Genomic DNA, 27,937 nt, shown 5'->3' with positions numbered 1-27,937 from the left:
ACAATATATAATAAAGGTGTCTAAATGTTAAAGTGTGTGACCCCATAAGCATGTATATAAGCGGTAGTATAGATTTGTGTTATAACGTGCACACAAAGTCAACACAATACTCATGTAATTTTTATCTTGGTTTTTGCTACGTTTTACACGCCCATACTGTAAGTAACCATATGATTATCTACATCTGTGATTTGATCTGCGTGTTCTTCGTAGTCCCCTGAGATTTCCATTCAGTACATTAGACAAGCAACTATCAAAAAGCAGGTATAGAAAATAAACTGAAATTGTCTCTTACTAGTAAAGACTGTTCCTTCAGATACGCACAAGGCTTGAAGAATTCTCCATATTTACTCGCCCATGTTTCAAGTCTTGAATGAATATATTTGTATCCAATAGTATTATTAGCCCAGTAAATGATCCCTCCCCTAATTCAATTCACGTAAAGTTACTAAGGAAAATAAATCAATGGTTTGTCGTTCAAAAAAAAAGGTATAATATATATATATATATATATATATATATATATATATATATATATATATATATATATATATATATATATATATATATATATATATATGGGTCATCATCAAGAGGGAAGCTTTTTTTTTTGGGGGAGAAAGGGGAAGTAAATTTTTTATTATTACTTTTTCATTTTTTTTGAATTTTTTTTTTCAAACATTAAGATGACATGAAAATATGAACATAAAAAAAAGAGGATACTTTGTGATGAATGTTATTATTTTGGCGGAAAAATGCTCGAAAAAATAAATGATAATATCCATCATGAGTAATGTTTTAATTAAAGTTTTTTTTCATCATTTTTTTTTATCTTATGTGATTATTTTTTTTTTTCAAAATATAGCCCGATTTAGAGTTTAGTGTTTTGGGTTTAGTCCCTAAACCCAAAACCCCAAACCGTTGTGTTAAAAATTCAGTCTAAACTCCAAATCCTAATTTCTAAACCCTAATTTCTAACCCCTTAAAACAAACTTTAACTAAAACATTATATATAATGCATGTTATCATTTATTTCTTCGAGCGTTTTTTCGCGAAAATAATAACATTTCTCACAGTGTCTTTTTTACATGTTCATATTTTCATGTGATTTTAATGTTTGAAAAAAAAGAATTAAAAAAAACTAAAAAAAAATACTTCTCCCCACTTTACCCAAAAAAAGTGCTTCCCTCTTGATCAAGAAGGAATCACTTTTTTTTTAGGGGAATAAGGAAGTAAATTTTTATATTTATTTTTGTTTTTATTTTTTCGTTTTTTTTTTTTGGAAAATTTTTTCCCAACATTATGATCACATGAAAATATGAACATTAAAAGACACTTTGTGATAATGTTATTATTTTGGAGGGAACCGCTCGAAAAAATAAATGATAATATGCATCATGAGTAATATTTTAATTAGAGTTCTTTTTAATCGTTTTTTTTTTCTTCAAAATTTAGCTCGATTTAGAGTTTATGGTTTAGTCCTTAAACTCTAATTTCTAAACCCTAATTTCTAATCCCATAAAAAAAACATTAGTTAAAAATATTACATATGATGCATGTTATCATTTATTTTTTTGAACGTTTTTCCGCCAAAATACGAACATTATCACAAAATGTCTAATGGTGTATCCTAGGGGATACACACATAAAAACATCATTTTTATGCAGAAGAATGGATCCAAAACCATAAAAGATAACAATATTTGGCAGTTTTTAGCATTTGTCGTTCAGTGCTCAGCAGGCCGCCCAGCGTCATGCGTAAGCCCTGCAGGCAGCTTCTATGCTTAAGCCCTTTTACTAGGCGCGTGAGCGACACACAGCCACGTCAGCCACTCCAAAGTCGGTTCCGGATACTTCGCATAACAGAATTAATCAGCGATTGACACGTGTATCCCGAGAATTTCGGACATTCTACGCCTATAAATAAACCCCTTGAGTCACCACATTTCACATCTGGACTGAGAGAAGTACACTCTCTCTCACAAAGTTCTTTCTCACTCTAAAACATTAACGGCTTAGCAACAGAACGCTAGACGGATCAATTACAGATTGATCCAAAGATTGATTGAGGCCACCTCACGGATCTCTCATCCGTGTTCCGGGTCTGCAGGGATTATTTCCCGAGGGCAAACATCAATCGGCATCCAATCACTCGACGCTAGGCGACTATTGTTCTGTACTAGTACCTTACACCCGTTATACGAAAAATAGTACCAACATATGGGCGCCATCCGTTTTAAAGAGTCACTTATCTCTCAAGAGTAAGGCAACTCATACTAATCAGCTAGTACCTATTAAAGCAAACATGATACATACGTGGCAAGTTGGAGAGCGGAGAAAAGCATAAACATTGGAAGATTGGAAGCAGGAGTTGATTACTTTTCCTTCTATGTTTAATACTAATCCATCTGATGCTCCTGTGGTGATTGAAGCTCGTATAGCAAATTGTATTGTTGGAGGAATATACACTGATACTGTAGCAGGAGTAGATATTATGTATGAACATTGTTTCGTACAATTACCTAAAAGGGTAAAAGAGAAGATGAAAGATACGCTTGTTTCTTTAGCAAGTTTTGCTAATGATCCATCATGGTCATAAGGAAGTATAGTTTTAGAAGTAGTGCTAGGGAAGTCGCCATTCAAAAGGACAGCTCACATCGAGTTCCTTGTAGTATAAGTAAATTCGCAATATAATGTTATTTTGGGACGTTCAGTTGTGATGACATTTGGAACTGTGACGTTGACGGTACACGGAATGATAAATTTCCTACGCCAGTCGGCATAGCAACGCTGTACGCAGAGCGGAAAAGAACAATTGAATGTATACAGATAAATCATACAACTGTTACGTCAATTGTCCATGATGATGGATCTGTTTCACCAAATCCGGCATTTTCAGACCAAAAGATTATCATTGGAAATACATTAACAAAAGAAACAAAAGAGAAGCTCTACAAAATTTTAGCAGCTAATATAGATGTATTTGCATGGCAAGTATCTGACATGACTGGAGTACCACAACACATTGCTGAGCATAAGCTTAATGTGAATCATAATATCCCACCAGTATGTCAAAAGAAAAGAGGAATGGCTTCTGAACGGACAAAGTTTTTGAGAGAAGAAGTTAGAAATTTGGTAGATGCTGGAATATTGCGAGAAGTCAAATATCAAACTTGTGTAGCGAATCTGGTAATGGTGAAGAAGCCAGATAATACATGGAGGATGTGTGTTGATTTCACAGATATCAATAAAGCTTGCCGGAAAGATAACTACCATTTACCAGAAATAGACTGGAAAGTAGAATCTTTAAGTGGATACCAGTTTATGTCTTTTTTGGACGCTTACGAAAGATATCACCAAATTTCAATGGCAGTAAGGGATCAAGATAAAACAGCTAGTTACAGAACTGTGGTACTCTATAGGAAATCCTTCAATTGTCCAAATTTGAGGTGTTTAGCGCCACAACAAGTATTAGATGTGATTAAAGAGATGCACGAAGATTTGTGTGCACAACATTCTAGTTACAGAACTGTGGTATCACGAATAATGAGGCAAGGATATTATTGGCAAACAATTTACAGAGATACAACAGAGATAATCAAAGCATGTGATGCATGTCATCCGCATATGACTTAATTTCAGTCTCATCCGCATGGCTATTTTGCAAATGGGCAATTGACATAATGACCATTCCCAAGGAGTGCTGGCAATGAAAAGTTTTTGGTAGTCGCAATTGATTTTTTCACTAAGTGGGTTGAAGCAAAGGTGTTAGCACGGATAACGGGTGAAAACATAAAGAAGTTCGAATGGAATGATATCGTGTGTAGATATGGTTTGCCAAACGAAATCGTAAGTGATAATGGTAAACAATTTGCATATTACCCGTTCAAAAGTTGGTGTGAAGAATTAAACATTAAACAAACGTTCACCTTTGTTGCTCACCCACAAGCAAACGGCCAAATTGAGGTTACAAACAAAGAAATTGTAGCTGGCATAAAGGCAGGACTGAGTTTAAGTCAGACTAAATGGGTAGATGAAATACCATACGTTTTGTGGGCTCACCGTACAACGCCAAAACGGAGCACGGGTGAAACACCGTTCAGCTTGGTATATGGCACGGAGGCAGTAATACCAGCTGAGATCCGTGTGCCAACACAAAGGGTTTTAGCATTTGATGTAGATAACAATTCATCCGTTTTGCCTGAATACTTGAATTTATTGGAAGAAAGGCGAATCATGTCCGCTATCCGTCAAGCGGATGCTAAGCAGCGAATGGCAAAATATTACAATAAACGGGTCAGGCATGTGCAATTTAAAGAAGGAGATTTAGTATTAAGAGACAATGAAGCAAGCAGACAAGCAAATCAAGGGAAATTGGGGCCACGATGGGAAGAGCCATACAAAATTATATGAGCACATCCAAATGGATCGTATACCCTTGCAACTCCCTCCGGCGAGGAATTGCAGCGAACATGGAATGCAATGAGTTTAAAGAAATTTTATGCGTAGTATTGCATATTCGAATAACCTGCTCAACTATTGTGAATATGAGATGCAATCATAAATGTAAAGATTAATTTAATAAATAAGAATTTAAACGGTTATACTTATAGCATACTGTTCATGATTTTTATCCAGTCAAAGATTTTTAATCAGATGTCATAAAGCTGTGTGTCATCCTTGCCTACAGAAGAGAAATTTATTCTCGATGGCAGAAGTTCAATCATACACAAAGGGTTGAAATGGCAGCGGATGACGTAGAACTCCGCTGAGCATCCAGGAAATAGATTGTATCTACGAACGTCGTAAAATGTAAAAATAATACATGGCTAGCCACCATATTTGATTCTTAAAAATCAAACATATAAAGCTTTGACAAAATTAACACAAAGTATTTAAATAGATATTTGGCATTGATAATCAACAGATAATACAAATAGTACATACATATCATAGTTTCAAATTTAAAATATCATCCAGTGATGCAACAGGATTGTTACACACATTTTCCAATTTAGGGAACGTTAAGTATTCTATCTGCTCACCTACTATCCTAATCCTATCAATAGCATCTGGCTTCAATTTGAATGTGAGGTTATCAGGCAATGATTTAGGAAAATCAGGCACATCCTTCTTCAGAGTTTCTAAAAACCTTATCCGTTTAGCGTCTAGCGCAACAGTAATAAACTCATCAAACGGCTTGGTTAACTTATCAGAAGCAAAGGCATTTTTCACAATCTTGGAAATGCCAACAGCAAGCCGCCTAGTCTCATCTTAACTTGCGTGTAATTTTTCCTTTAAGGCACTTTCAGAGTTGGTCAGTGTTTCAATTTTATGAAGGTACCATTTTTCTTTTGTTGCCATCTTAACAACACGCACTTTCAGATTTGGTCAGTGTTTCAATTTTATGGATGTACCATTTTTCTTTTGTTGCCATCTTAACAACACGAGCCTCAGCAGAATGCTTAGCAGCAATAGCAGCATCTAACTCAAGTTTAGCAGCTTTCATTAATTCAGAATCCTTCTCAATCTTTTCTGACTTATCCCGATGAACTCGATTAGAGCGTTCCAAACGTTTCAAACTATCAAAATCTGAAGCAATATTCCAAATAATGCCTTGTGATCAATCCTTAATTAATGATGTTACATAATTACGGATTGAGTGCAACAAAATTATAATGGAGGATGGAATGTTTGATGATTATTTTGGGCCCCGATGATCGTCTTTCACTTTAACTATCAAGTGATCAACCACCCCGACCCGGTCTTGATTGTTAATTAGCTTAATTCACCTTTGCGCGGTGTAAAAATCCCTTGGGCAAGATCACAAGTGGAAATTACAAAGGCTTAGGTAAAATGGCAGAGAATCAACAACCTATAAATGAGAGGCCAAGCTCCCTATTTATAGGAATCGAAATATCCGCGGTCTGCGAGTTACTTAACAATCCGCGGAAACTCAGCGGATTAAACCGCGGTCTTGCATTAATGCGAAAACATAACCGCTGTACTTATTTTCAGCGAATATTGTATAGCTTTGCCTTATAATTCGCGTAGTTCTGCCTTTGGATTTTAGCAAATAAAATATACATATACAATGCCATGTATATGATCAAGTCCTCCCAGTTTATTATGATACATTTTCGCGAAGCTAATGCATCATGATAAACTTTAAAAATAACGAAATGCTTCTTAAAATAGTTCGCAAACAATACTTTAATATTTCTTACCGCCCATTTATTACCGTTGTTTTAATTAAGCTCAACGCGTAATTACAACGGTAACTTTCGCCAATCTGTCAAATCAACACGCTGTAACGGCTAGAAAATTACCGTTTACACGTTGTGGTAATTTCAGCCATTTAAATGCAATGATTATCTTTTCAACTTGCTCGTCCTAATCCCGATTATAAATAACACAATAATCGGCATAAAAACTTTACACCTTTCTCTCCCAATTTCGCATTCAATCGTATTCTACCAATCACAATCGTACTTTGCAATTAGCCAATCGAACCTTCAATTTCATCAATTCAACCTCCGATTTAGCTTTTCTTATCATCCAATTTATTTTCCTTATTGCAAATGGCGTCGTCTTCATCTATGCATACCCCCGGAGGTTATGTTTCCTATATGACGGAAACAAAACTTCAAACCCTACAGGAATGGTATCCGCCACTTGCTCAATTTGTTCCTAACGCGCCTGCGGCAGAACAGCGAGCCGATACTCCCCCTAAAGGGATGATTTCTGTTTACGAGGCTGCCATTTCTCAAGGCAACCTTCGATTTCCACTTACCCGCTTTTTCCACAGTGTTTGCGAATACTATAATATCGCTATGGCACAGTTGCATCCTAACGCGATTAACAAAATTGTGCTGTTCGAGATGTACTGCAATGCCACCGGCCAACCACTACTGCTAAACGTTTTTCGTATGTGCAATAGCCTTGTGCTATACGTTGTTGGGTGGTTTTCTTTCCGCAGTAAACTTGGCATAATGACTTCACCCAAGGACTTGATCATATACATAGCATTGTATATGTATATTTTATTTTCTAAAAAGCTAAGGACAGAACTACGCGGATTATAAGGCACAGTTATGCCATATTCGCTGAAAATAAATACTGCGGTTAAGTATTCGCTGAAATGCCAAACTGCGGTTTGATCCGCTGACTTTCCGCGGAGAGCCGAGCATCTCGCAGACCGCGGATATCACGGATACTATAAATAGGGAGCTTGGCCTCTCATTTATAGGTTGTTGATTCTCTGCCATTTGCTTAAGCCTTTGTAGATTTCACTCGTGACTTTGCCCAAGGACTTCTTACATTGAGTTAAGGTGAATCATGCTAATCGATAACGAAGACCGGGTCAGGGTGGTTGATCACTTGATAGCTAAAGTGAAAAACGATCATCGGGGCCCAAAATAATCATCGAACATCTCATCCTCCATTATAATCTTATTGCACTCAATCCGTAATTAAGCAACATCATTAATTAAGGATTGATCAATTGGCGCCATCCGTGGGACTCGTTTTACAAATTAAACTGAAAATTTTTTGTTTTACGCCGATTAAACAATTAATTCAACGGTTTAATTTCAAATCATGATTTTGTTGTGATGATTTGCAGGTGTTTTTTCCAATACGCAAATTGTTAATCTGCTTAACAATCATGACGTCGAATGCAAAACAAACTGGCGTCTCTGCGAATGCTGATGCATTGCTTGGCGATTCGCAGAACGTTATCGTATTTCCAATGCAAACAGATGCAAGTGTTACTGCGGGAAAATCGGTTCAGGAAACGAATGCTAAAAAATCTAATGCAAACAATGCTAACGATTCGCAGCCTGAAGCTGCCGCTGAAAAAATGATCGCACGCAGAACGTTATTGCAAAATCGCGAAGAATCAATCGCTGAAGGAAAGCGAGCGAAAATCTTATCGGGAAAATCCAGTTTATGAGAAAATTGTTAATACTGCTATTGAGCAAGCCAAAAGAGACGCTAAGCATAATTGTGAATCTCGCATACCGCGCACATACTTATGGCCATTAAGTGGTTCAGGATCACAAAGTGATCGGTTGGTTCTTGAGCACAATGACAGCGATAGTGATAACGCGGATGATCAAATCCACGCGCGCTCCGCACACAAGTCCAGATTGGCGAAAGCGCCAAGGCAGGAAGATGAATTTTCTGATGACTCAGACAGCGCAGAAGAGTTTGTTAAAAATCCATACGTCAAGCGAAAGCGACCACCAACACCTTTCCCTCGCTATGGGGAGGAAGGTGAAGCGTCTGAAGCAGCGCGCAGAGAAAACGCCCAAAATTTTTTAGCGGATGCTTTCAGAAGCATTGCGCCGAAATCAATGCAGCATAAGTTCGATCAGCCAAATTTTCTGCAAGATATGCTTACCAAATTCTGTGCGGATAACACAGACATTCGCGCAAAAAAGGCAACAGAAATTACCACTGCTGCAGATAAATTTGTCCAGCACATTTCTGACTATCCAATTGTTTCTCCGCCGATTGTGCCGGCGACGTTGGGAGTTTACTCAGGCCTCACTGATCCCTTGGATTTTCTGCAACGCTTTGAGGGCGTCGTAAGCACTTACAACTGGGATGAACCAGTCGCATGTAGAGTGTTTCCTATGGCCTTGCAGGGGTCAGCAAGGGAATGGTTTCACAGCTTGGCATCTCGCAGTATCGTTGGCTTTGTGGATCTGCGAGAAAAGTTTTTGCTGCAGTTTCAAAATTTATTACCGCAGAAAAAGACACATATAGAGTGTCACGATATTAAACAAGGCAACAAGGAGACTCTAAGTGCGCTACTTACGCGGTATATTTATGAGTGCCAGAAAATTCCGCGGTTGAATGAAGATCAGAAAATTTCTGGTTTCTTGCATGCTATCAACCCACAGCGACACCCTACGCTTGTGCGGCGATTAAGAAGAGATGTCCCGCAGACATTCGCAAAAGTGCAACAGGAAACTTATGATTATATCTGCGGGGGAGAAGATAGCAGTATTACCCCTGCATGTGGCTGGGGTAGAGATAAAAGTTGGCGAGATGACAATGACTCTTTCAGAGATGGTAACAGCGATAGCTATCGCGGTCCAGGCTTTTCGCGAAAAAATGGTGGCGGCGGATATCAGCGTAATGACAGGTTTAAAGGTCAGAACGATAACAATTCATATGGCCGTAATAACCGCTATTCTACGCGCAAGTGGAATAATGAGTCATTCAATATCATTCAGATGCTAACAAAAACGCCCAAAGAAATCTTACTGCAAGAGCGAGTTGCTAAGTTTTTCCCTGATCCGCAGCCATTGGGAGAAAACAGCAGGCGTGACAGATCAAAGTTTTGTGTCTTTCACGACGATTACGGTCATGACACCAATCGTTGCAGAGATTTAGCGAAATTTATTGCGGAAGCGTATGAACAGGGTAAGTTGGACCATTTGTTGGCGCAGAACTCATCCAGCACTGCGAATGCGATCATTATGCCAGCTGAAGCTAATGGTTCGAGTGCCCCAAACGCGGTTGAGCGGAAAGCTCCTGCGGTGAAAAATTTGGGAGTACGGATGGTAAATAAGAAAGAAAATCAGCGCGGGGTACAAGTGATTAATGTAGTGGAAGTGCACGGTGAAATGTCAGTGCTGCAAATTTCGGCGCAAATTGTTAGCTGGAAATGTCCCTCTATTACATTTCCCTCAGCGCGTTTGAATGCGGATGTTGATAAGCCCGTGGTTATTTCATGTCGTGTTGCTAATACCGGCATTATAATCATGAAGGTACATGTTGACACTGGTACCAGTGTAGATATCATGTACGAGCAATGTTTTCTCAAGCTGCCCGCACAAATTCAGGCTTTGATGAAACCTACTGCGGTTTCATTGGCTGGTTTTTCGGGAGAATCATCATGGCATGTTGGCCAATTGGAATTACAAATGGAATTGGTTGATGATAGCGATGAGTCGCTAAGGCGTCAAGCCTTATTGAATTTGTACATTATGCGGAATCAATCGCGGTTCAATATGATACTTGGCCGCACAGCTTTGCGCATGTTTGGCGCTATACCATCTACAATACATGGTATGCTAAAGTTTTCTGCTAATAAGGGAATTGGCACGCTGATTTCTGCGGAAATGGAGCCTTCATGTGCTATGGTTATGACAAGTGCGGATATGTGTGTTGAAGGGCATTCAGTTAACCCTGCTTAGTGCGAAAATGATTAACAAAATATTGTATTGAAATTCCATTAATGCGAGACATGTTATGTTCATGATTTGAATAATGTAATGCGAATTAATAAAGAATAAAGCGAAGTTAATTTCAGTGTTAGTACTTGTTTCTTTAAATAGCGAAAACACTGCGTGTGGCCACGCGTAGTGTTTATTTCGCAGAATACAAATACTTATCTTTTTGAAACACTAAGTTAATGTTTGCTCTGCGGATGCTTTAAGTAAGGTGGCATTGTTTTCACTAAACATGACCTGCTTAAAAAAATATACCAATACATAACTGTATTGCGGAATATTTTGCAGAAAAGCCAAGTGATGAAATTGACCACTTATGTTAATAAAAATTGCGAAAGGATAAATTTTCCTAAGTGTTTGATCTTGCCAACACTTAGATGCTTCGCAATGCTAGATTTTACCTAAGGATCGTTTTGTCGGACTTAGAAGATTCATAATGTTAAAAGATTGTTTCGCACAAAGTACGCTTTGTTATGTGCACAATAACGAATGCGGAAATTGCAATGGACAAGTCTGAATTATGAATAATTAAAGTAAAAGCGCTATAAAAATAAAAAGGTTGCAACTGCGAACTGCGAAAAAGTAATTAATATTAAACGCGTATGCAACGCGGAATCTTACAACAGACGAAAGTTGTAATTGCGAAAATACATTCAATAAGCAAATTAGTTAAGGCAAAGCTAAAATTCTAATGCTTTGATATCTGCAAATGTAACGCCTTCCCGCTGACTGAGTTCCTCAAGAACAGGTATGTTGATTTTCTCAACCTCTTTCTTTGCCCTCTCAAGTATTTCGCGAGCATCATCGGTGGCGATAATTTCTTTCGCCATGTCAGAGGGAAGAGGTTGCGAAAGATCGCCAAGTTGGCATAATAAATCGTGCCACTCGCAGCGAGTGGCGAGCTTTGATGCTTGGGCATATGTTTGAAATTTTTCAGTGACTGGCTCGGAGTCCATCACTTTATCCGCAAATGTCGGTAGATATTTGACTAGCTGTGCGAACTCGTGTTCCGCGACCTCTGCCCTTCTTTTAAGTCGGGCGTTCTCTTCCATCACCTTTTCAAGCCGCGATTCAGCCTTTCGCGCCCTTCTCTCTTGGGCGTTGGCAGCCTTAGTTGCTTTCTCATACTCGTCTGACATCTCAGTAAAACGCTCCATGCTATCGACTGTTAGATAAATTGCATTATAGCAATTATGCAGTCGTTGCCTGGCCGCTGCGGGATAAGACAGTTTGCGGTATTGCTCCCTTGTTTCTGCAGGAACAAATTTATAAAGCTTTTGGTACAGCTTAAACGCCCGATCTGCTGCGGCAGTTTCTTCCGTAGTGGTTTCTCTTTCTTCTTCCTCGTTGGACGCTTCTGCGTCAGATGGAAGAGATAAATCTTCATTCCCGGGTTCATTAAGAACATCTGTAGGGATTCTCCCTCTGATGTTATAAAGCGGTGTAGCTTCAGCGGATGACCCTGGAAGAATAGCTATAAACAGATCAGCAAATATAGCAAGTTCATGCCAATATAAACAATGCGTAATCAAATAAATACTGTGAAATAGCATTTGCTTACTTGCTTCTTGTTCAGAGTGAGTGCGCAGGCGTTTCTTGCGTGGAGTGGGAGTCGTATCCGCAACCTTGCGCTTACCGCGATCCTCACCTCCAATAATAAAGCATGTATTGATGATCGGTTCATCAATAAGAATAATGTTGCCGTCGCCATTTTTTAGGCGACGGGCAGGGCTAATCCTGCTTATATCAGCGGACCTCATGACAAGGTCAAGTGCAACCGCTGATAAAATAAAAGCGCGTAAAGTTATGCAAAGCAAAAATATTGCGAAAAATGAAAGTAAGATTGATACATTGCGATAAAGTTAAGCGGCATACTGTTTTTTGATTGGTCAACTAAAAGCGCATCATAGTCGCTCCACGGCCATTGAATCGACACTCTGCCAATGTACAGCGGTACATTCGAGTAAGGTCACAGAAATATACCCGCGTTTTTAAGTATCTTGAGAGTGTCATTCTCAAGATCATCGAGTACAGGCCTCTCATTGACGTCGGGATTAAGCTCTGTACACCACGTTTTCGGTATTTTGTTATTCACATATGCTGTATCGTTAGTATAGAAGAAGGAACTGCGCCAATTCCCAATTGAATCTTTTGGTGAAGTCATTACGCCAAGTTTACTGCGGAAAGAAAACCACCCAACGTCATATAGCACCAGGCTATTGCACATCCGAAAAACGTTTAGCAGCGGTGGTTGGCTGATGGCGTTGCAATACATCTCAAATAGCATAATCTTGTTAATTGCGTTAGGATGCAACTGCGCTATAGCGATGTTATAATATTCGCAAACGCTGCGAAAAAAACGGGTAAGGGGAAATCGAAGGTTGCCTTGAGAAATGGCAACCTCGTACACGGATATCATCCCTTTAGGGGGAGTATCGGCTCGCTGCTCTGCCGCAGGCACGGTAGGAACGAATTGGGAAAGTGGTGGGTACCATTCTTGCAAAGTTTGCAGTTTTGCTTCCGTCATGTAGGAAACATATCCTCCGGGAGTGTGCATTGAAGAAGACGATGCCATTTGCAAATAAATTGGATGATAAAATTGAAGAAATTAAAGATTGAAATTGATTAATTGCACGGTACGATTATGATTCAACGAATTTGAATGCGAAATTGGGAAAGGAAAGCGTAAAGTTTTTGTGCGGCGTTGTCTGCTATTTATAATTGGGATTAGGGCGAGCAAGTTGAAAAGGTAATCATTGAATTTTAACGGCTGTAATTACTGTGACGCGTAAAACGGTAAAAATCTAGCCGTTAAAATAAGCTGATTTGACAGAATAGCGAAAGTTACCGTTGTAATTACGCGTTTCGCCTAATTAAAACAACGGTAATAAATGGACAGTAAAAAATATATAATAAAGTTCGCGAGATATTTTAAAGATGCACTTCTTTATTTTTAGAGTTTATCATGATGCATTTGCTTCGCGAAAATGCATCATAATAAACTGGGGGGACTTGATCATATACATAGCATTGTATATGTATATTTTATTTTCTAAAAAGCTAATGACAGAACTACGCGGATTATAAGGCACAGTTATGCCATATTCGCTGAAAATAAATACTGCGGTTAAGTATTCGCTGAAATGTCAAACTGCGGTTTGATCCGCTGACTTTCCGCGGAGAGTCGAGCATCTCGCAGACCGCGGATATCACGGATACTATAAATAGGGAGCTTGGCCTCTCATTTATAGGTTGTTGATTCTCTGCCATTTGCTTAAGCCTTTGTAGATTTCACTTGTGACTTTGCCCAAGGACTTCTTACATTGAGTTAAGGTGAATCATGCTAATCGATAACGAAGACCGGGTCAGGGTGGTTGATCACTTGATAGCTAAAGTGAAAAACGATCATCGGGGCCCAAAATAATCATCGAACATCCCATCCTCCATTATAATCTTATTGCACTCAATCCGTAATTAAGCAACATCATTAATTAAGGATTGATCAGGACTCAATAGGCAATTGGCGCAGTTCGTTCTTTTACATCAACGACACCGCCTATTTGGACAGTGCTATTCCTAAAGCTTGGTGTACAGAGCTTAAATCCCGAGCTCAATGAGAGGCATGTACTCGATGATCTTGAGAATGACACTCTCAAGACACTAAAAAACGCAGGCATATTTCTACGACCTTACTCGAATGTACCACTGTACATTGGCAAAGTGTCAATTCAATGGCCGTGGAGCGACCATGATGCGCTTTTGGTTGACCAATCAAAAAATGGTATGCCGCTGAAATTTATCACAGTATATTAACATAATACACTTACATTTTTCGCAATATTTTCGCTTTGCATAACACTATGCGCTTTTATTTTTACAGTGGTTCCACTTGACCTTATCATGAGGTCCGCTGATATAAGCAGGATTAGCCCTGCCCGTCGCCTAAAGAACGGCGACGGCGACATTATTCTTATTGATGAACCGATCATCAATACATGTTATATTGTTGGAGACGAGGACCGCGGCAAGCGTAAGGTTGCGAAAACTACTCCCACTCCACGCAAGAAACGTCTACGCACTCATTCTGAACAAGAAGCAAGTAAGCAAATGCTATTTTGCAGTATTTATTTGATTACACATTGTTGTGTAAAAAGTGTAGATTGGCAGGGACACCTTAACCCTGTGTTGCCTTTGGCAACCCACCAAGCCAACCCCGTAATAGCCGGATGCCTGTAAATCACCTCCACCGAATACCCCATGAGTGGCAAGCACGAGCCTAACCCGAAGGCATACTCCGAGGGAATTGCTCCCCCCGGGACTCGAACCTGCGCCATTTTGTGTAAAGCTTCCAAACATGGGGCCCCAGCTTCAAAGGGACGGGTACCGTTGAAGCACTGCTTCTTTGGTTACACATTGTTTGTTTTAGCATAAACTTGCTATATTTGCTTATCTGTTTATAGCTATTCTTCCAGGGTCATCCGCTGAAGCTACACCGCTTTACAACATTAGAGGGAGAATCCCTACAAATGTTCTCAATGAACCCGGAAATGAAGATTTATCTCTTCCATCTGACGCAGAAACGTCCAACCAGGAAGAGGAAGGAGAAGCCGATGCGAAAGAAACTGCCGCAGCAAATCGGGCCTTTAGACTATACCAAAGACTTTATAAATTTGTTCCTGAAGAAACAAGAGAGCAATATCGCAAATTGTCTTATCCCGAGGCTGCCAGACAACGACTACATAATTGCTACAATGCAATTTATCTGACAGTCGACAGCATGGAGCGCTTTACCGAGATGTCAGACGAGTATGATAAAGTAGTGAAAGTTGCCAATGCACAAGAGAAAAAGGCGCGAAAAGCTGAGACGCGTCTTGAAAAGGTGATGGAAGGGAACGCCAAACTCAAAAGAAGGGCAGAAGTCGCGGAACATGAGTTCGCACAGCTAGTCAAGTATCTCCCAACATTCGCGGATAAAGTGATGGACTCCGAGCCAGTCACTGAAAAATTTCAAACATATGCTCAAGCAGCAAAGCTTGCCACTCGCTGCGAGTGGTATGATTTATTATGCAAACTTGGCGATCTTTCGCAACCTCTTCCTTCTGACATGGCGAAAGAAATATGCGCCACCGATGATGCTCGCGAAATACTCGAGAGGGCGAAGAAGGAGGTTGAGAAGATTAGCATACCTGTTCTTGAGGAGCTCAGTCGGCGGGAAGGCGTTTCATTTGCAGATATTAATGCATTAGAACTTTAGTTTTGCCTTGACTAATTTGTTTTTGAATGTATTTTCGCAATTACAAATTGCGTTTGCTGTAAGAATCCGCGTTGCGTACGCGCTTAATATTAATCACTTTTTTCACAGTTCGCAGTTGCAACTTCTTTTATTTATATAGCGCTTTATTATCAATATTCATAACACGGACTTGTCCTTTGCAATTTTCAACTTTTATTATTGTGCACATAATAAATGTGTACTTTTGCGAAACAATCTGTATGCGTATATACTTATACGTTATGAATCTTCTAAGTCCGCCATAACGATCCTTGGGCAAATTTAGCATTGCGAAGCATCTAAGTATTGGCAAGATCAAATACTTAGGAAGTGTTATCCTTTCGCAATTATTTTCAAATTAACACAAGTGGGCAATTTCATCACTTTGTTTTTAACAGATTCTGTCACAATGCATTCTTGCATTATTATATCATTTAAGTAGGCCACGCTTAGCGAAAATCATGCCACCTTACTTAAAATATCCGCAGAACAAACATTAACTTAGTGTTGTAAAAGACAAATAATTGCATTCTGCGAAATAAGCACTACGCGTGGCCACACGCAATGTTTTCGCTTTGTAAAGAAACAATTACTAACACTGAAATTAACTTTGCTTTATTCATTATTATTTCGCATTCGAAACATAAACACAACTATCAAATTCGCATCTTAATATCATGCATTTATAAATTTTGCCTTAGCATCTTACTACAACTTTTTAAATTTTCGCACTATTCAGGATTAACTGATCATCCTTCAATACCCAAATTCGCATTTGCCATAATCATAGCGCAGAATGGCTGAACTTCCGCAGAAATCAGCGAGCCAATGCCCTTGTTGGCAGAAAATTTTAACATACCATGAATGGTAGATGGTATAGCGCCAAACATGCGCAAAGCTGTGCGCCCAAGTATCATATTGAATCGCGATTGATTTCGCATTATGTACAGATTCAATAAAGCTTGGCGCCTTAGCGATTCATCGCTGTCATCAACTAACTCCATCTGTAATTCCAGCTGACCAACGGGCCGGGATGACTCTCCTGAGAACCCGGCAAGTGAAACCGCAGTAGGTTTCATCAAAGCTTGAATGTTCGCGGGCAACTTGCTAAAGCATTGTTCGTACATGACGTCGACACTGCTACCAGTGTCCACATGTACTTCATTATCATTATTCCAGTATTTGCAATGCGACAAGAAACCACTACAGGCTTATCATCATCCGCGGTCAAACTTGCAGGAGGAAACGCAATAGAAGGACATTTCCAACTGACAATCTGTTCTGAAATTTGCATTATCGACGTGTCGCCCTGCACTTCTACCACATTGATTACCTGGATTCCGCGCTGATTTTCTTTTTTGCTCACCATTTTTACTCCCAGATTTTTTACTGCGGGAGCCTTTCGCTCAACCGATATATATATATATATATATATATATATATATATATATATATATATATAGTTTGACGCATTCGAGGTATTAGCTTCTGTAGGCATTATAATCGCATTCGTGGTGTTTTGTGCGATTAAATGATCCAACTTGCCTTGCTCGTATGCTTCCGCAATGAATTCCGCCAAATCTCTACAACGATTGGTGTCATGACCGTAATCGTCATGGAAAACACAAAATTTTGATCTATCGCGCCTGCTATTTTCTCCCAAAGGCTGCGGATCAGGAAAAGACTTAGCAACTCTTTCTTGCAACAAAATTTCCTTGGGCGTTTTTGTTAGCGTCTGAATGATGTTGAATGATTCATTGCTCCACTTTCGCGTAGAATAGCGATCACGGCGTCCATATTCATGGTTATCATTTTGGCTTTGAAACCTGTCATTTCGCGGGTATCCACCGCCGCCATTTCTTCGCGGAAAACCTGATCCGCGGTAATTATCACTGTTACCATCGCGAAAAGAGTCATTATCATCTCGCCAACTTTTGTCTCTACCTCACCCACACGCAGGGGTTATAGTGCTATCCTCTCCACCACGGAGGTAATCATATGTTTCCTGTTGAACTTTAGCAAAAGTGTGCGGGACATCTCTTCGCAGCCTTCGCACCAGAGTTGGATGTCTCTGCGGATTAATAGCATGCAAAAATCCAGAGATTTTTTGATCTTCATGCAAGCTTGGAATCTTTTGACATTCGTAGATGTACCGCGTAAGTAATGCGTTCAAAGTCTCCTTGTTGCCTTGCTTAATATCGTGACATTCTATGTGGGTCTTTTTCTGCGGTAATAGATTTTGAAACTGCAGCAAAAAAATTTCGCGCAAATCTACAAAACCAATGATACTGCGAGATTGCAAACTATGGAACCATTCCCTTGCTGACCCTTGCAAGGCCATGGGGAATACTCTACACGCGACTGGTTCATCCCAGTTATAAGTGCTCACAACGCCTTCGAAGCGTTGTAGAAAATCCAAAGGATCAATTGCCGCCACGATCGGCGGAGAAACAATTGGATAGTCAGAAATATGTTGGGCAAACTTGTCCGCAGCAGTAGTGATTTCTGTTGCCTTTTTTATGCGAGTATCTGCATTTTCCGCACAAAACTTGGTAAGCATGTCTTGCAAAAAGTTTGGCTGATCAAACTTATGTTGCATTGACTTTGGCGCAATGCTTCTGAAAGCATCCGCCAAAAAATTCTGGGCATTTTCTCTGCGAGCAGCGTCAGATGCGTCGGCCTCTTCCCCATAACGAGGGAAAGGTGTTGGTGGTCGCTTTCGCTTAATTTGTGGATTTTTAACAAACTCTTCTACGCTGTCCGAATCATCAGAAAATTCGCACTCCTCTCTTGGCGTTTTTGCCAATTTTTGATTTATACACAGAGTTCAAATGAATGCGATCTTCTGCATTATCACTATCGCTATCATTATGCTCAATAACTAGACGATCAACTTGTGATCCTGAATCATTCAATGGCCATAAGTAAGTGCGCGGTATGCGAGATTCACAATTACGCTTAGCATCTCTCTTAGCTTGCTCGATTGCAGTACCAACAATTTTGTCAGTTCGCAAACTAGATTTTCCAGCTAAAGCTTTTGGTCGCTTCCATCAGCGGTTATTTCACTGCGATTTTGTAGCAAATTTCTTCGCGCAATCATTTTTTCAGCAGCAACTTCTGGCTGCGAGTCACTAGCATTGTTTTCAGCAGATGTTTTAGCGATCGGTTCTTGAACCGATTTTCCCGCGGTTATACTAGCATTTGTTTGTAATGGAAATATCACAACGTTCTGCGAATCACCAGGCAGTGCATCAGCATTCGCAGAACCACCAGTTTGCTTTGCATTTGTCATCATGATTGTCGAGCAGATCGACTGATTGCGTATTGTAAAAGCACCTGCAAATCATCACAACAAAAACACGATTGCAATTAAACCGTCAAATTAATTGTTTAACGGCACGAAACAAAAAAATTTCAGGTTAATTTGTAAAACGTGTCCCACGGATGGCGCCAATTGATCAATCCTTAATTAATGATGTTACATAATTACGGATTGAGTGCAATAAAATTATAATGGAGGATGGAATGTTTGATGATTATTTTGGGCCCCGATGATCGTCTTTCACTTTAACTATCAAGTGATCAACCACCCCGACCCGGTCTTGATTGTTAATTAGCTTAATTCACCTTTGCGCGGTGTAAAAATCCCTTGGGCAAGATCACAAGTGGAAATTACAAAGGCTTAGGTAAAATGGCAGAGAATCAACAACCTATAAATGAGAGGCCAAGCTCCCTATTTATAGGAATCGAAATATCCGCGGTCTGCGAGTTACTTAACAATCCGCGGAAACTCAGCGGATTAAACCGCAGTCTTGCATTAATGCGAAAACATAACCGCTGTACTTATTTTCAGCGAATATTGTATAGCTTTACCTTATAATTCGCGTAGTTCTGCCTTTGGCTTTTAGCAAATAAAATATACATATACAATGCCATGTATATGATCACCTTGAGCTTGACATTTTCGAGCATCGCCATCCGACCATATATCACATACATTATAAAGTAGAAGTGTCTATACAAGCATGCTATAAATGTCAATTTTAAACATACCTTTGTTCTTCAGCCTAACAACAGCACAGCCACGTGCGTCTGCATTCCACTCTGCGTTAATGCGTTAATGCGTTAATTGAACACAAGGATAACATGTGTTCAGGGTAGCGACAGTTAGGGATTTTCTCTTTTTTCATCACATTCAGTAGTTTTCGTTCATCTTTTGACAATTTAGGGTGGATAATTGTGGGAGTATCGAGTGAAATGCGCCAGTAGCGAGTTTTAGTGAACTATTGGGAATGACATCGTTATTAATAAAGAAGAAACTATCTTGCCAATTTTCAGGAACATCGCTGCAAGAAAGAAGGAATTCATCCATGTGTGTAATGCACAACCATCCTTTATCGTATGGCTTAACAGTAACAAGATGGCAAAAGAGGCGAACAGAAGGTGTAATGTTGCGAGCATGACAATACATTTCGAAGAGCAAAATTTTACGAATTGACAACGGTTCAAATTGGCCAACGCTTGCGCCATAAAAACTACAAACATTCAAATAGAATGTTGTAAAAGGGATTCGAAGAAGTGAGTAGAACAATGAACGGCCGTAAATGGCAACTTTGCCAGCAGGGGGATGGGATGCACGTTCGTGTGAAAGTGGAATTACGGCGTCGGCCCTAAAAATTTTTGGGAATAATTCTCTAACACGATTTAAATAGGTCGGTGTGATTTCACTGCGAATAGTCTACATTAAGGGGAGCCATTGATTAACAATTACAGAAAAGGAATTTTGTGTAGAGGTTTAAGGTAGATGAGAGTTTAATTTAGGTAGAGTAAATGTGAAACAGTAAAATCAGGGTATTAAATAAGCGTAATGAAGATGAATAGTTAGCGGTTAATCGCATGGACGATATGTTGCCACGTGTCGAATGTGCAAATATGCGGGAAATAAAAATTTAATTGAAAACAAAAATTCAAAATTCAAAAAGCACCTTTTTGCAAACCATGATCGAAAAGCGACTGACGTTGCAGAGAAACAGAACGGCTGTAGCAGGTTTATGTTCCCGAGGAAAAAGGCATCTTTTATTTTTTAGTTTAATGACTCTATTTTTTTGCAAAAATAAAGACATTAAACTGGGGGGACTTAATGGTGTATCCTAGGGGATACACGCATAAAAGCATCATTTTTATGCAGAAGAATGGATCAAAAAGCATAAAAGATAACAATATTTGGCAGTTTTTAGCATTTGTCGTTCAGCGCTCAGCAGGCCGCCCAACATCATGCGTAAGCCCTGCAGGCAGCTTCTATGCTTAAGCCCTTTTACTAGGCGCGTGAGCGGCACGCAGCCACGTCAGCCACGCCAAAGTCGGTTCCGGATACTTCGCATAACAGAATTAATCAGCGATTGACACGTGTATCCAGAGAATTTCGGACATTCTACGCCTATAAATAGACCCCTTGGGTCACCACATTTCACATCTGGACTTCAGTCAGAGAGAAGTACATTCTCTCTCACATAATTCTTTCTCACTCTAAAACATTAACCGCTTGGCAACAGAACGCTAGACGGATCAATTACAGATTGATCCAAAGATTGATTAAGGCCACCCCACGGATCTCTCATCCATGTTCCGGGTCTGCAGGGATTATTTCCCGAGGGTAAACATCAATCGGCATCCAATCACTCAACGCTAGGCGGCTATTGTTCTGTACTGGTACCTTACACCCGCTATACGAAAAATAGTACAATAGTGTCTTTTTTAAATGTTCAAATTTTCATGTGATCTTAATGCCTGAAAAAAAAAAATTCGAAAAAAACGAAAAAAATTATTTCACCCCACTTCCCCCAAAAAAGTGTTTCCCTCTTGATTATATATATATATATATATATATATATATATATATAGTGGTAGGATCAAGAGGGAAGTAACTAATCGGGGGGAAGCGGGGGGAAGCAAAAAAAATTTTTTTTTCGTTTTTTGAAAAAACCTTGTTCACGAACATTATAGATGGGATGAAAATATGAACATTTAGTAGAGACACTTTGTGATAAATGTTTTTATTTTGGCGGGAAAACGCTCGAAGAAGTAATATATAACAATTATCGTGTTTTTCGAGTGTATGTTGAGATTTTAGCTATTGGGGTTTAGATATTAGGGTTTAGATATTAAGGTTTATATGGTTTAGATATTATGGTTTAGAAATTTAGGGTTTAGGGTTTAGATTTAGGGTTTAGATTTAGGATTTAGATTGAGTTTTTTAACACGAACGGTTTAGAGTTTAGGGTTTAGGGTTTAGGGTTTAGGGTTTGGTGTTTTGGGTTTATGGAATAAACCCAAAACACCAAACCCTAAACCCTAAACCCTAAACTCTAAATCGGGCTAAATTTTACTTTACAAAACATGAAGAAAAAAAACGTTCATATTCTTCACGAACAATATTATCTTGAATGTTATTTTTGTCGATCGTTTTCCCGCCTAAATAATAACATTCATCACGAAGTGTCTCTTCTAAATGTTCATATTTTCGTGTGATCTTGATGCCGGAAAAAAAAACGAAAAAAAAAAATTTGCTTCCCCCCGATTGGTTACTTCCCCATTGATCCAGCCCCTATATATATATATATATATCATTAAACCTGTATGAGGGAAATCCCATTGCAAGAACAGAAACAACATCGATATCTGAAGCCTTGACTACAATTTTTTGTTCCAAAATGCGACAAGCCTCGTTTACAACGGGAAACATAATAATATGCAGTATTTCTTCTTCTGACAAGCTTTGTTCACGATTCTTATGCATGGTATCGACTAATTGGATATGATCCATTGTCCTGTCATATTTAAGGTTGGAAAAGTTGCAAGATTGAGTTGGGACTTTAAAACGACTAGTCGGGGTCGAGTCGGATATTGACGAATATTTCAAACATGTGTAAGACACAAAATCTTAGTATAAAAAATATTAACATTTTGACCTTAACTTAAACCAACCTTGATCTTGACCAACTTTGATCGACACAGACTGACTTTGACCCATCAATTTAATGTTGACCGACTTATTAGACGTTTTTGGGTGAAACGGACAGGCGACCAAACCAACTAGTCGGCCATGAGGGCCGCCGTTTTCAACAATGATCATACTTCATTTCATCCATAATAAAAAGATAGCCAAAAAACAATTAACGACCAAAAGTTGGAGAATCAACAGATTTCCGACTAAAGTTTAGAGGTACCTGAAAAGACGTATGCCAATTCCAAATTTTTGCATAACTTGCTCAATTTGGTATTTCTCTTCAAATTGTTGAGCAACAAACGATGCTGCTCGAAAATACACATCAGACATCCTGTTAACCGCATGTCCCTTGACCAAAATCGGTGTTTTCTTCATCTTCTTTGCCAGATTAAGTACATCGACAATTACTTGGGGAGGATTCGAATCGGTACGGACTATTTCCAAGAGCGGAGAAGGGCTGATTGAAAGATATAAATTAAAATTATTGTTTATCAAGAAAATAATAAAATAATGATACCTGATTATAAATACTTAATTACGGGTGTTGATATTTCCTAATATGTTTTTGATAAATCCACTTAAAGTCACTAAATCACCCTTAAGGATGTGTTATACGAAATTTTCATTTCAAATTATTGGAGGATATTACTGGAAAGTAACAAAAAATATGTGTGGATTTCAAATTTTCATTTCAAATCATGGTTGGAAATATCACCTACCTCCCATTAAGAATTACCTTACCTGTAAAAGTGGGTACCAACAATCCGGGATTTGGATTTTGTTCTCTCCACAATTAGTTGTTGTATGTCAATTGTGGAACTATTGGTTGCAAAAATGCAATGTTGAGGACAATAGCGTTCAAGATCAGCAAATATTTTCTGTTTTAACTCGACGCTTCCCTCTGATGTCTGCCAAATTAATTATCACAGATAATAAAAATATTACTGTAACAGGATTAAAACTATCATCAATCAATGATTTATATGGAGTTAGGTGTTAAATCTTTAACACATACCGTAATAAAAAGATCCAACACAATGTGATTTAATAAAAAGGAAAACTTGTACTTACCTCTACAACTAAATCCACATCTTTGAAGCTATCATAATCAACTACACCTTTCAAAAGAGATGCAGCAGCCTTTTCAAGTTTCTGTTTCGTCAAAAGATGGGTCTGTTGTAAATTAGCTGAAAATGAACAAAACCAGGTAACAAACAATTATGACTTCAGTTTTGAGATGTACTACCGAAACATAAAGGCTTATTTATTTAAGACGACAAAAGAGGGTTGGGGAAAATTATGTGCACTAGAAGTAAAAGATGAGGGATCGACTAACTAATCATAACCAGAACCACTTTTTTAAGGTTCAAAATGGGTTGGGTTGACCCGAATCTCTTTGATCACTACAAGAATTACTTTTTATCAAAAATTAGTGACTTAACTATGATTGAAATCTATACTAATAAAAACAGTAATCTAAAAAGGTTTATGTGGTTTTCACCCACTAGACCCGTTTCCTTTTTAGGTCTATATATATTACCCATTAGAGATACAAAATAATGCAAATCAACCCATTTGTAAGTAAATGGGTCAAAACCGTAATCTCTAGTCAGCACTAGCTTTCCAGCCTCACCTTTGATTTTACCAATTGAAGTCATCAACAAATTCTGATGATCTTCCTTAAGTAGTACTTTAATATTACCGAGAATAAAAGCTGTTGCTATTTCAGAACCAAATATACCACCACCACCAATAACACCAACTTTATTTATTTTCCTAGGCTGCAACCCTGTATCAGTTATACCAGGGATCTGTACAAATGGTTAATTTATAAATAAATGTTAATTTTGTATATACTATTTTTTCATTTTTGATGTTTTACGTAGCTATTCATATTAAAAAAAACAAAAGTTTCAAAAACCTTTGAAGTATTAAATCGAGCAAAGAAGATGTGGACCAAACTTTTGCAAGTTACAGATTCTTGAAGTTCATTAAGGGCATGTGCTTCCTGCCACCAGAAATTTTGTCGTTGGAAATTCATCATAAAAAAAAAAAAAAAAAAAAAAAAAAAAAAAAAAAAAACCTCTGAAGTAATGACAGAATGTACCTTCAATAGTCCATTACGAGGGCCGGAAACTATACCCTCTTCAATGACATCGATGCAAATCAAGGGATGAACAAGATTCGGGTTATGTTTTTTAACACGGGCTCTTGCTGTGTTAAGTATTAGTCTTGCTTCTTTTAATGGTTGTAATTTGTCGGTTTTGTAAAGGCTGATGATCCATGGTTTTCGACAGTCTAATATATCCAAGGCCCAGTTAGATGCTGTTCTGATTAACTCGTCAGCGGGAGATAGGACATCAACAAGTGCCACACGAAAAGCTTCCATCCCGTTTATTCGTTTTGACATCTATGAATGAAAAAAAAAAAAGAGTAAAGATAATAGAAAAAGTGGGATTAATTAAACTAAAATGGCCGAATTAATCGAATGCACAAGTTATATAATACCAGAATCATCTCCAGAGCTTTAGGAAGGCCAACAAGCCGTGGAAGACGTTGACTGCCTGTTCCAAATTATATGAATAAAAACTAGATAATTTTTTCACACTTATTAACGCATTGTGGCGGTTTTTAGTAGAAATAATGTCGAACGGGGGTCCAATTTGACAACAAACGGGTCAAATGGGTAAAGAAGAAAAAAATATGGAACTAGTTAAATGGGTAGAAAAAAAATCCCAGCTCAAGTTTTCAAATGCTTAAAAGTCCTTCCTAATTTGAATTATTAGAAACATATACATTTATCAGTATAATTTCTTCTAGTCATATGTAAGACATAAATTGTGTATAAAATTAGAACATAAACTAAAATATTTTAGTAAGTCAACTTGACTAATTAAATTTTAGACATGATTTAAAACCCATGAAAATTTGATTTTACCATTTTCATGGCGTCTCAATTTTTATTTTTATTTTATTTTTACTAATTTTAAAAAAAAAAAAATTCATTATTGGTCGGAGGTCCACTCGAAAGCAATCTCTTTATCCGTCGAATAAAGAGAGGGATGACTTTCTCTACTTTTACTTTTGAGAGTGTTTTAACTCTGGGCGGAGAAATGACTTGTTTTTATTCTCGGATAAAGGAAGGATTGTCGACATTTCACATCCCCATACACCACTTATGTGGTATTGGGTTTTGTTGTTGTTGTCAACTTGACTAATGTTAGAAAAGTACCCCCTTTTGAGCTATTACTTGAAACAAATTATAGAATAATCGTCTAATTAGTATAACAGAAGCAAACAAAAATAACATAACAATAACAATAATAATAATAAGGTTTTCTGTGTTCAGGTTACATTTTTGCTGTGGTGTACGCGGCCTAATCAGAATAACATGTGAATGTTTCCAAACCCTGAAGCAAACAAAATAATTACCTCCAAACCCAGGAATGATCCCATATTGCAATTCTGTCAAGCCAAGTTGCGAGGTAGGTGTCGATATGCGTGCATGACATGCCTACAAGAAAGCGTGACAAAACAGTCTTGATTACAAGTGTGTACTTAAAATGAATGCAACTTCGACTTTGACCAAGATCAAATTTTTACCAGTGCTATTTCTAGTCCACCACCAAATGCAAAACCATCTATGGCTGCAACTAAAGGCTTTCTTGCACCTGGCATATGAATGTTTATAAGCTAAACATGAATATTTATTTTTTCTAAATTTAAAAAAAAAAAAAAAAAAAAAAGTACTTTAGGGTGAATTGACATTAATATTAATATTGATATTGTTAAAAGGTAGAATGAATAGAAAGAGATGATAATAAAAAATAACATAATGACATACCTTCCAAAAGGTCAGTGATTACCTCTATTGACATAAACGCAATCTCGTTGTCTTCTGTTGAATCATGTGATATATATTACAAATCAAATACAACACGGTACTTTTTTAAAAACAAAACCTTAGGTTGGTTAGCAATTAAAAATTAACTACTCTGACGAGTCGAGTCATGAGTAACAAAATTAGGATTTAGAGTCACAAGTTGACAAATATGGGATTACTCACTTTTTACCATTTGAGGATTTCCGAAAACTGCCACATCAGCTCCCCCACAGAACTTTCCTGCAGAACCTGTTCAATCAACTCATTGTTTGTCATTAAATTGTGTTTATGCTACTAACCTAGTTTAGAATATAATTTACTAAACCATCCGGGCCTAGCCGGGGTGGCCACTCCCTGTTGTGCAGAGTTTGTATCCACCTAGTGGTGTAGGTTCGAATCCTGGGAGGGGAGGTTTTCTCCCATATGGCTGAATCACCATTCCACTTCTGGTGGGTGGGGTCCTCAGACAAAACCGGTCGGGTCACCTCCTGAAATAAGGTTGTGCGAAGATTCGAGAGTGGGTTTCCTCCTTCGGGTGCGTGAGTCAGTAACCAACTAACCAGCCGTTCAAAAAAAAAAAAAAAAAAAAAAAAATACAATTTACTAGTAACTACCGGTTATGACGATTGCTTTAACCTCATCACGTTGCAAAGCTTCTTCAATGCTGCCTTTTAAGCTATAAAGCACTGTATGGCCAACAAAAAGTGTTAAACGAATATTACAAAACTGTTTGAGTAATTAATATAGGTTCCGTGCACTGAAATTGTATAGAACAACACCTAATATACATGAACTAAATTTTTATTGTTTCTCCTACAAATCATCATCCTAATAGACAATTGGCAAAACATAATGACGTTTTGATGGGTTAACTGGTATTAAAGCCTTACGAGAACATTAGAAGGTTAGTACATCACCCAAAAGTGTTCACCAAATTAAGTTTACTACTACTAAATTTATAACAAATTGAAACCAGCAAAGCATTAAAATTGTCTACTCACTGACGACGTCATTTTAAATTTGAAGTTAAATTCTCCATTTCAATAAATAAATTTCACAAAATAGTTAAAGGATACTTGATACTGTGAAATGGTACAGATTATTTGATTATCGCTTTTGCAAAATTCATATAGTAAATCAAAAAGAGATAGCAAAATTGATTATTGCTAATAAATATAAGTAAACCAAATCAATTAAAGTTCATTTTTGTCCATAGAAGAAAGATCATAAGCACCCAAAAGAGTATCAGCATCAAAATAACTTAGCAAGTAGTTACAATTTCACTAACATAACTTGATTTAAAACTTACAAAAAGTAAAAAAGGAAATATGCCATTTGATGAACAATGAAGTGACGAAATTAAAGTATTACCAGACGAAGATAGTAAATTGAGAGGCGGATTATTGATTGTGATGATAGCGACACCGTTGTCACTAACTACCATTTGGGTTTTGCTTTTGTTCGCCATTAAACTATGATAATTTGTTATCGCTTCGCTTTCTGTTATAAAAACATAAGCGGAAGGGAGT

General features: G+C 38.1%; 2 protein-coding genes across 2 annotated transcripts; both read right to left on the bottom strand.

Annotated features, from left to right (window-relative positions):
* Positions 1 to 27,937, bottom strand: LOC139904572 (glyoxysomal fatty acid beta-oxidation multifunctional protein MFP-a-like). Its single transcript, XM_071886487.1, has 16 exons — positions 27,780 to 27,937; positions 27,023 to 27,094; positions 26,592 to 26,657; positions 26,370 to 26,423; positions 26,129 to 26,196; positions 25,958 to 26,039; positions 25,034 to 25,089; positions 24,633 to 24,935; positions 24,447 to 24,533; positions 24,159 to 24,336; positions 23,597 to 23,712; positions 23,267 to 23,433; positions 22,746 to 22,982; positions 22,152 to 22,346; positions 296 to 425; positions 1 to 217 (listed from the first exon to the last, which is right to left on the bottom strand). The coding sequence occupies exons 1-16, from the start codon at positions 27,874 to 27,876 to the stop codon at positions 179 to 181; spliced, it is 1,947 nt and encodes a 648-aa protein (XP_071742588.1). The 5' UTR covers positions 27,877 to 27,937; the 3' UTR covers positions 1 to 178.
* LOC139904650 (uncharacterized) lies at positions 10,905 to 12,822 on the bottom strand. The gene is made up of 3 exons (XM_071886583.1): positions 12,231 to 12,822; positions 11,809 to 12,027; positions 10,905 to 11,709 (listed from the first exon to the last, which is right to left on the bottom strand). Exons 1-3 carry the CDS (start codon positions 12,820 to 12,822, stop codon positions 10,928 to 10,930), a joined length of 1,593 nt encoding a protein of 530 aa, XP_071742684.1. The 3' UTR covers positions 10,905 to 10,927.

The sequence above is a fragment of the Rutidosis leptorrhynchoides genome, chromosome 4 (assembly GCF_046630445.1).
Source record: "Rutidosis leptorrhynchoides isolate AG116_Rl617_1_P2 chromosome 4, CSIRO_AGI_Rlap_v1, whole genome shotgun sequence".
In the NCBI taxonomy this organism is placed as follows: domain Eukaryota; kingdom Viridiplantae; phylum Streptophyta; class Magnoliopsida; order Asterales; family Asteraceae; genus Rutidosis; species Rutidosis leptorrhynchoides.
This window is presented reverse-complemented; position numbering and strand designations above follow the sequence as displayed.

Coding starts and splice junctions, on each gene's coding strand:
- LOC139904650 (XM_071886583.1), bottom strand. CDS start 12,822: ATGGCATCGTCTTCTTCAATGCACACTCCCGGAGGATATGTTTCCTAC. Junction 12,028..12,230: donor CAAGATACTTAAAAACGCGG/GTATATTTCTGT, acceptor TTATTTTATCAG/CGGTTGCACTTGACCTTGTC. Junction 11,710..11,808: donor TCACTCTGAACAAGAAGCAA/GTAAGCAAATGC, acceptor CTATTCTTCCAG/GGTCATCCGCTGAAGCTACA.
- LOC139904572 (XM_071886487.1), bottom strand. CDS start 27,876: ATGGCGAACAAAAGCAAAACCCAAATGGTAGTTAGTGACAACGGTGTC. Junction 25,090..25,957: donor GATCATTCCTGGGTTTGGAG/GTAATTATTTTG, acceptor AATTTGGAACAG/GCAGTCAACGTCTTCCACGG. Junction 23,713..24,158: donor TTCAATTGGTAAAATCAAAG/GTGAGGCTGGAA, acceptor GTTCATTTTCAG/CTAATTTACAACAGACCCAT.